Source organism: Corvus brachyrhynchos, unplaced genomic scaffold, assembly GCF_000691975.1.
Source record: "Corvus brachyrhynchos isolate BGI_N302 unplaced genomic scaffold, ASM69197v1 scaffold140, whole genome shotgun sequence".
NCBI classification, from domain to species: Eukaryota; Metazoa; Chordata; class Aves; order Passeriformes; family Corvidae; genus Corvus; species Corvus brachyrhynchos.
Window position 1 is genome coordinate 834,303 of NW_008235809.1, and position 8,552 is coordinate 842,854.

Here is an 8,552-nt window from a genome sequence, read left to right on the forward strand (position 1 = left end):
GAAGGGCAGGAGATCCAGCGCACCTTCATTGAGGTGAAGCTTTCCTCCTCATCGTCCCCTTCCTCCTCCTCCTCTGCCTCTTCCTCACCAGCATCGTTTTTGCGGCTGCCATTGCTGGAGAAAACAGAAGAGGTAAACGCGGAGGTGCCTCAGCTGACTGAGGAGGTGGGGACTGTGCAGTATTTCTCGAAAGCGGACACTGCTGGAGACAGACATCTGTGTGGCTTGTCAAAACCTGTGACGAGGACCTACTCAATGCCATCCCAGTTATCAGGTCACTTGAGGGAGGACTGCCATGCTGCAGAGGTTCACCCTGTGCAAGGCCCCCAGGGCCAAACTGCAGAGGAGAAATACGCACAGGCAGCAACGGGGATGTTGAAGATGGTTCACCTGAATCTGCCTAACAGCCAGAGTGGAAAGGAACAGGCGTACGCCTCCAAAAGTGCCCAGAAGGTCAGTGACATCAGCTACCCCACTGCTGATAAACTGAGAAGCTTCAGGAGGAATTACTATTACTATGAACTGAACTGGCCACATGAGCCGATTTCATCCTTCTCTGTCAAACAGAGGATCAAATCCTTCGAAAACCTGGCAAATTTTGACCGGCCCATTGTGAAGGCCATCGATATATGCTCCGCTGCAAGGTTGCCCCTTGCCAGGAGGTCGTGTGGTGGGTTGGCCACCACATCCAGCTCTGCTGAGGCACCATGGGTGCTGCGGCGCAGCTTGAGCTCCTATGGTGGCAGCCCTAGCCCAGCCAACGCTGTGGCCAAGTCTGCCCCTGGCACAGAGCCCGTATGTGCGACCGAGGGTGGCAAAGGGGACCGAAAGCCCCAGAGGAGCGAGGAGGACGGCGCTGGGGCAGACGTGTCCGCCTTCCCCACCTTGGCCTCGCAGGTGCGCCGCAGCCGGGGCCTGGGGCGGCCGCCACTGTCCCGCTCCAGGCTGCGGGAGCTGAGAGCCCTCAGCATGCCCGACCTGGACAAGCTGTGTGGAGAGGGCTTCTCAGAGCCACCACAGCCCGCCTGCTTCAAGACAGAGCTGGAAATCACACCCCATAGAGCCCTTGACACGTCTGCCCAGGGCGGGGCAGCTCCACCAGGCCGCTGCAGCCGTGCGGAGCTGGGTGCGATGCAAATGGGAGCCTGCAGCCCCCGGGACAGCGGCTCAGGGACGCCAGGTTCTGCCTCAGACGATGATGTGCCCCATGTCAGCTCTCTGGATGGGGGAAACAGCTGGTCCATCAGGTTGGTGTCAGCTTTGCTTTTATTGTTTCATCCCTACCCAAGGCAAAGCTTCCACTCTGCTACAGGTCTGCCCCAAAGCATGTTTCAGCTGTGGCCCCAGCCTGCTGTCCCTTCATAGTCTGAGGGTGCCATTCATGCTCTTGATGCCTTGGAGCTGCCATGCTGCTGTGTCTTGGCTCCAGTACAGGATGAAACATTTTATCCTGGCATGGCTGGGCTCCTTTCCTGTGGCCCCTCTAGCTGGTTTTGGTCAGTTTTTGGCCATGTTACAGCAGTAACATGTAGTGGTGGAGGGGGGGCTGCACAGCACTGGCAGCCAGCACACCCTGTGGTGACAAACGAGCTTGTTGTCCTGCCAGAAGCAGTCTTCAGATGTAGCTGTCTCCTGTTAATGTCTGTTGCTAAAACCATTGGGGAAGGATGAGGGGAACAGAACAGGGACTGTTCAGTTATTCCTAAATTTATCCTCTCTGCCCCTTCCTATTCTGCCAGCAGACACCATTTCTTACCAGTTTTCAAGACTCCTTCTTTGTCATTTATACTAATACAGCCTATGCTGTATGTGTGAAATGTATCTCTACAAAGCTGGGAAATACAGAGCTCTTCTGTCTTTTTATGTTTGTTTTAGCTTGGATCAGCTGCTCATCTCAAGCTTGGACCAGCAAAAACTGCAGTCTGTTTTGTCAGTGGTAGTACCAAAATGTGATGTTGCTGCTATGCTCCAAGAAGTCAAAGCACAAGTAAAGGTAAGTACCACAAGATAAAACTGGATTATTGGTGGATTTTTGAGGGTTTTCTTAAGGGTCAATAAAATCTTCTCCAAACTGTTTGAGGGCTCCTCCAGTAGTCCCGTGGCAGGCTATTACTATCAACTGCAGTTGATGTTAATTTTACTAATGCTGGCTTTTGAATGCCTGCTATAAGCCTGTAATAATTTTGAATGGCTTTTTGTATAATAAAGTTCAAAAAGCAGTTTTGAGTCATAATAAATATACCTATTTTAAGTGGAAAAGTATTCTTCCATCTGGGCTCCCCGGTAACTGCACATCAGAATTTAGCTTTCCACCAGCCATCTGGATCAGACTCAGTTTCCCCACCATGCAAGGGAAGCTCTGCTCCTCTTTGTGCCTGATGCTTTCTGCTAGAAGCTGAAATCACAGAAGTTGAATTTGTTTCGTTTAATGCTGAACTTGAACACCAGAATGTGGCTGCTGAAGAGTTTTTAAGAGACTCCTGTGACCTTTTTGTTCTCTTCTGTGGAAACTGGTTTTTGCATCAAGATAACCTGCTTCATTATCTAGGTGTTTGAAGAAGACTTCCAAAGTGAAATGCCTGCCAGAACATTACTTCCCTGCTTTCGGTGTTTCTGTTTGTGGGATACATCCACATCCTTATTAAATCAGAACAGAAGTTGATAAAATAATGACAGTGCTGGAAGGGAAACTGCCATCTGGTCTGCATAACTACTGGCTGAGCTGCATCTAGAGTGTTCTTGAGTTTTGTGCACAAAGATTGCAATTTCAAACATAGAACAGGCTGAGGGGGGAAAGGACCTCCCTAAAATATCCAGCTTTATCTCCTTCCAGGGCACAGCCTAGCTAAAGCATGCAAGTCTCAAAAGCTTGGTGAGCCAAGAGGGTTACCTAGGTTTACTGATAAAATTAGGATTGGATTGCACAACTGGACAGAGGTAATTAAGTTTTCTCTAAAATATTTTGCATGGGGTCTTGGAGAGATTATTTATTTATGCCAGTTTTCAGAGTCTGAGAGCTCAAGTATTTATAAAGCTGAATGCTTTTTGGAATGCACTTCTTGTCTGCATAGTTTCTTATCCATATTTAAGCCCAGTGTGGCACATACTCTGGAAAATTTTATGCTATTCAAATGGTGGATTTTGAACGTACAATAGAACAGTTCTTCGTAGTTATCCAGTAGTTGAAAAATGAGATGGACTGCCTGATTTGGAGTGAGAGCTTCCCTGGGAAGGGTTTGTCACCATCCTTTGCTCTAAATAGTGCTGAATTTTCTGCTAGCATTTAATAAATGCTACTACTAATAATGAAAAAAGGGCATTTTATTTAGGTCTCTATGACTGATATCTTTGGCTGACAGTCTAAACAGAGGTGATTACTGGAGGCCGGTGTGTCCTTTGTGTGTCCAAGTAAAGCAGTAAGCATCCATAACCAGGTCTCTACCCAATATTACGTGTGCTGGCAAGGAGCAGCTTTGAGGGCTGGTGAGGGAGGGAATGCACCTAGGGAATGGGAAGCCGGTATCCAGACTGTGTTGCTGGCTGGCTCAACACATACGATCCTTGGATAACTCTTTTAACATCTGAACTAACTCACTTTTTTCTTTCCTTCACCAGTGTTAAGCAAATTAAGTTGAGATAATCAAGGGTTGGAAAGAGCCTGACCTCTTGAACAAAAAGGGTTGCTATAGTACTAACAGTCAAAGATAGGTATATATTTCCTTTGCCTTCACTGCACTTGGAAAGGGGCTAGCCTGGTTACTTAACTGATTTTATTATTTCAAGCCAAACATAAAGCTGTTCTGACTTGAGTACAGGTGAGCAGGGTCTTAAAACACTGTGGACAAAGATGTTCTGCCCTCACTGCTCCTCTCTCCTTGAGTGCTGATGGATCAGTGATGTGGCACAGGGTGACATCAGTTTCTGACATTGCCTCTGTATATTGCAGGGATGCCTCTAGTGTAGGAAATCTTCCACAGACACTTTTTGGCAAAAAAGACGCAGCGAAACCAAAAATTTGACTGTTGTTTCACCAAAACCACTAATGATCTGTGTCTTTCAAAACAAAAGGCAAATGCTGAGTTAATATGTTGAGTTTAGTGAACTAAGTAAATAATGCTAAATAGATTAAAGAGATTGGTTTCTAATGATTTACTATTAATTTTAGTATTGGCAGTTTCTGGAAATAACTGGTGTTAGATGGGGTCCTGGGGAAAAGCTGAGAAACCTGCTTTCTACTTCCCACATCTAATGCTCTGCCCCAGAGCTAGCTATTATGTGCCTGCTCCACCAAATTCCTTCCTACAGTTCCCCTTATACCACAAAATGTGATCTCTGTGACAGCATCAGACTTGTTGGATGCAAACCTGCACCAATCCTTTTCCTGTGCTGGATGGTCCCATTTCTGCAATGGCGCAGCTTAGTCTTGTTTAGGTCACTAACAGGTCCTTACTTTCATCTCCCAAGTGAAAGAGTTTTTTCTGCTGTCCACTCTGACCTTCCCAGGCTTCAGCAACGTAGCCACTGCGCCTTGCAAGATTGTCCAGCACTACTGAGAAGAGGTCAATGCAACTGCCCTGCATTACATCTATGTTATCCTTTCAAGAGGAAGAAGAAATTGGATAACAAAAGTGTTAGTAATTCCCTAAATAGTACAGTGCTTTGTCCAGAAAGGTGTATGGGGATATTGCATTTTGACTGCAAAATGTTGAACAATGCAAAACTGACTACAGCCTGTGGAAATTAAGCTGCCCAAAGTTTAATGCCATTTCACTACCCTTATTTTGACTTTGTTTTCTAGCCTCGACTGGCTGAAGAAATCTTCCTTGTCACCTGAGTTCTCCTAGATGGCTGCTTCATTCTGTAGCATGAAGTGAAACGCATTTAACATCTCAGTTTTAATTCCTTGAGTTGCCTTTTTTCACCTGCCATAATCTGTGGGTATGGGGAATTTGTCATTTATGTGGGTGCTTGGTCTTGATTTTTGGTTTTGTGTTTCTTCTTCCCTTTCCTGTGCACCTCCATTTTTCTGCTAGAGCAAAGAAGACACATACTTTGTAGTCTTGCACAAAGAAGAAGGAGCTGGCCTGGGATTTAGTGTTGCTGGAGGAATAGACTTGGAACAGAAATCAGTCACAGTAAGTGATGGCTGCAAGTCATTTTTCTACAAAGCTCACTTTAAAGCAGGCTGGTGATTAGATCAAGTGCTCGTTTATCAAGACTCACTGCAAGTCATTCACAGTGTCTCTCAGAAGCAGCAGCTTACCATCTGCTACTGAAATCAGAATGTCTGGGAAGCGTAATTTTTATTATTGGAGATGGATAACAATTATGCTTTCAGGATTTAAAAATCTGTTACTGGATGGGATGGGCTAGATCTAAATCCTATGCATTTAAATACAATTCTGCATGCAGCTGCAGTGCACACAGCCTTTTAGGGGAGACTTTCATTCCCAGCTCTTGAAAGGAAACTCTGTGCAGCAAAGTTTTTGAAGGATTTTTCAGATCCTGAGACTGATTGTTGCAGACCTCAGCAAATGTTGGGGAAGATGAAACAGGAAAGCCTTATAAATATGATTGCCTGACAAAAGATTTTGGGAATATGAAAACTATAAGCGACATCGAAATGAAGCCCACCTTTGAGATACCAAGTCTCAGTTACTGAAAACTGGAAAACAATGGTATGGCCGACTGAAGGTAATCCCCTCTTGATTGAACAATACCCTCTGCTTGCAGGCAGGTCCAAGGGTCAGAGCAGACCCTACTAGCTCAGCAGAAGGGGTCCAAAGAGTAGTTTTTAGAAGTTAAGATGTAACACTTTATGGTAATATAACAATTCTTATAGGCTGTATGTAAATGCTATAGGATTTGTATCTTGTATTAGATTGGTTAGTGACAATTAGAATATTCAGTACAGAAGATATTTATTGTATTGTAACCAGGACTTCACTGTTACTCTCTTACTTACCTCCTGTCCACTCTACTTACTCCCTTACCTGCTTACTCTCTTGCTCTCTTGGGCCTGCTCAGAGCTGCCAGCTGCAGCTCTAAGCAGTGCCCCTGTACCCACGCCCTTTGCAATAAACCGCATGTTCCAAGATCTGACTTCAGAGATCTCTCGTCTCCATCCGTCCCGACCATCCAACCCACCCAAGCTCCTACAAGCAAACATTATGAATTTCACATCACAAGTTTGTTTTGAGTTAATAAGACCTGTGGGTGGTCAGTTAATGAGGGTTGTTGTCTGGTTAGGGATTTTTTAAGTCTTAAGGAGCATTCTGAACAAAAGATAGTGTCCTATTAAGATACTGGTGTGTAAAAAGTGACTGTTCAAAAACAGATCAGTGAGACAGAAAAATCCAAGAAAACTGGTGTCCTGTGTGACGGTTTCTTTAACACAAAATACGCATTTAAATTCTGCCCCAAAAGAGAGAGATCCATTAAATGCTGGGATTAGAAGAAGGGTATGTCCTCTGTTTTGGGGCCTGCAGAAGCCCTTGCAGGAATCTTCTGGGTTTTTCTTTTAGAGAAGACCAGAAAAATTAAAGTATTTTATATTAAACTGTCATTAAGTTAGAATATGGTCAAAGTCTAGAGAGCAGGCCTCTACTTCTCTCACTGGAGAAGTTGTTCCCTGTCTTTGGCCCAAACAGTGGCAGCTCTGAGCAAGAGGAAGGCTCAACAGTGTCCCACCCAGAGAGTTCCTTACACACCCAGAGAGTTCCTTACAGAGTTCCTTACCTAGAGATCGAGACTCTACCTAAAAAATAAGCTCTCTCAGACTGAGGAACTGATGAAGTCCTTTTCCTGAGTTCTGTTAGCCATTAGACCAGAAGAATGTCTGTTCCTGCTCTTTCCTGATGCTTTTTGTTCAGTGGGTGTAAAGGGATCTTATTAATGTTATTGACCTACTGGGATTCTGGGTCCCAGGTATATTTACGGTTGCCACTGAGTACTGAGCTGCTTAGATGGGCTGTTATATCCACACTTGGATGCAGAAATAGAAATGCCTAGTGAGCTTCAAGGTACTGAGGAGCTGAGCAACTGAGGGAAGGCAGCAGATTTTTTTGGACATGACCCCTGTATTCCACTTGCATTTGCATGCCTAGATCTGTTATTGAGGCTGTTATTCCAGCTTTGAATGCCTGCTTAGACTGGCTGGAAATTTTTCTCCATGAATCTGTGGGTTGTAGCAGGTGCCCATCTCAGTGTGGCCCTACAATGAGACGGAGCAGGAGCCAAAAGGTTTCTAGTGCCTTGCTGTTGGTCTGGGTATTAGGATAAATTCCTAAAGATAATGCCATGCAGAATTGTCTCCACGGATTTGCTGCCTTGAACATTTGCTTGGCAGACCCAGTACTGTCTCCATGGGAAACCATATTCTGGCTGCTAAAATTAGAGTGCCTAGTAGGCAAGTCCTTAAATACTGGATCTTGAGTCTTTTAGTCAGTTCCTTTTTGTAAATGACACACATCTAAACTTGCTGAAAGTTTTCTCAAAGTTTAATCCACCCTGAATAGAGTATTTTTTTTCTCTAGAAAAATGCATTTCAAGTCGCTAAATCATCCCTTTCCATCCATTCACATGATATTTGATCAGCCAGATTGAGGCAAACAATTAAATACTTGTACAGCTGCAGTAAGTCAGAGCCTTTCTGTGCACAGATGTTTAGAAATGTGCATTTGAAAACAGCACAGGATGCATGTCCCAGTCAGTGGGAACTGGGGGAGTGGGTGTCACACACCGCAGCGTTCTTGGTGGTTGCTGTGGCACAGACATGGATTTGACCTCTGTGTCACTTGAAATATGTTAATTGAAGGCCTTTGAGGAGTTTAGTGAAAGCATAAGTGATTGTGATATTACATTCCTTAGCTGTTTTTCTTATCTTTGGCTTAGAAATGACCATGCAATAACGCCATCTTTTCCTCTGAACTCCCCCATCCCCAAATGCAGCTCTGTCTCATCACTTTGAGGGTGTTCACTGGAACAGATGCTATGTGCTCAATATCCAGGCAGTGGACACTGGCTGCAAATCTTAGTAAAGCGTCTGTGTTCACCTTGGCCTGTAAGGATGCTTTGTGTGGTCACGAGATTAAAATACCCTTGTTAAAACCTTTCTTTTAGGTCCACAGAGTGTTTTCAAAGGGAGTGGCATCTCAAGAAGGGACTATCCATCGAGGAGATCTTGTTCTGTCAATCAATGGCAAATCTCTGGCAAGCTCAGTCCATGGGGATGTCCTGAATACTCTTCATCACGCAAGGCTGTACAAATATGCAGTTGTTGTCATCCACAAGGAAAAAGACAAAACAAACAATTCCTCCAGACTTGAGATATCAGCTACTGGCAGAAAATGTGTGGGGTCTGGAAAGGATGTTTCCATGGAAATAGGAGCAGGTATGATCTTTGTCCAAGAACAGTTGGAAGAATTCCTTTGCAGGGCAGACTGAAGGGAAAAATATCCATGTGTTTTAGATTAAAAGCGTCTGTGCCTTATGTGATTGAAGGGAGAAAATGAAATTACTTTAAATTTTATTTGTTCTTTTTTTAACCTAAA

The 8,552-nt window shown here is 44.6% G+C and overlaps 1 protein-coding gene across 1 annotated transcript in view; it reads left to right on the forward strand.

Moving 5' to 3' along the window:
• The window catches only part of PDZD2 (PDZ domain containing 2), a 201,979-nt gene that overhangs the window by 185,867 nt on the left and 7,560 nt on the right, over positions 1-8,552 (forward strand). Inside the window, 4 exon segments of the mRNA XM_008629068.2 lie at positions 1-1,247; positions 1,876-1,993; positions 5,034-5,135; positions 8,122-8,392. The exon segment at positions 1-1,247 is cut by the window's left edge and continues 24 nt beyond it. Coding sequence (XP_008627290.1) covers positions 1-1,247; positions 1,876-1,993; positions 5,034-5,135; positions 8,122-8,392 — 1,738 coding nt within the window.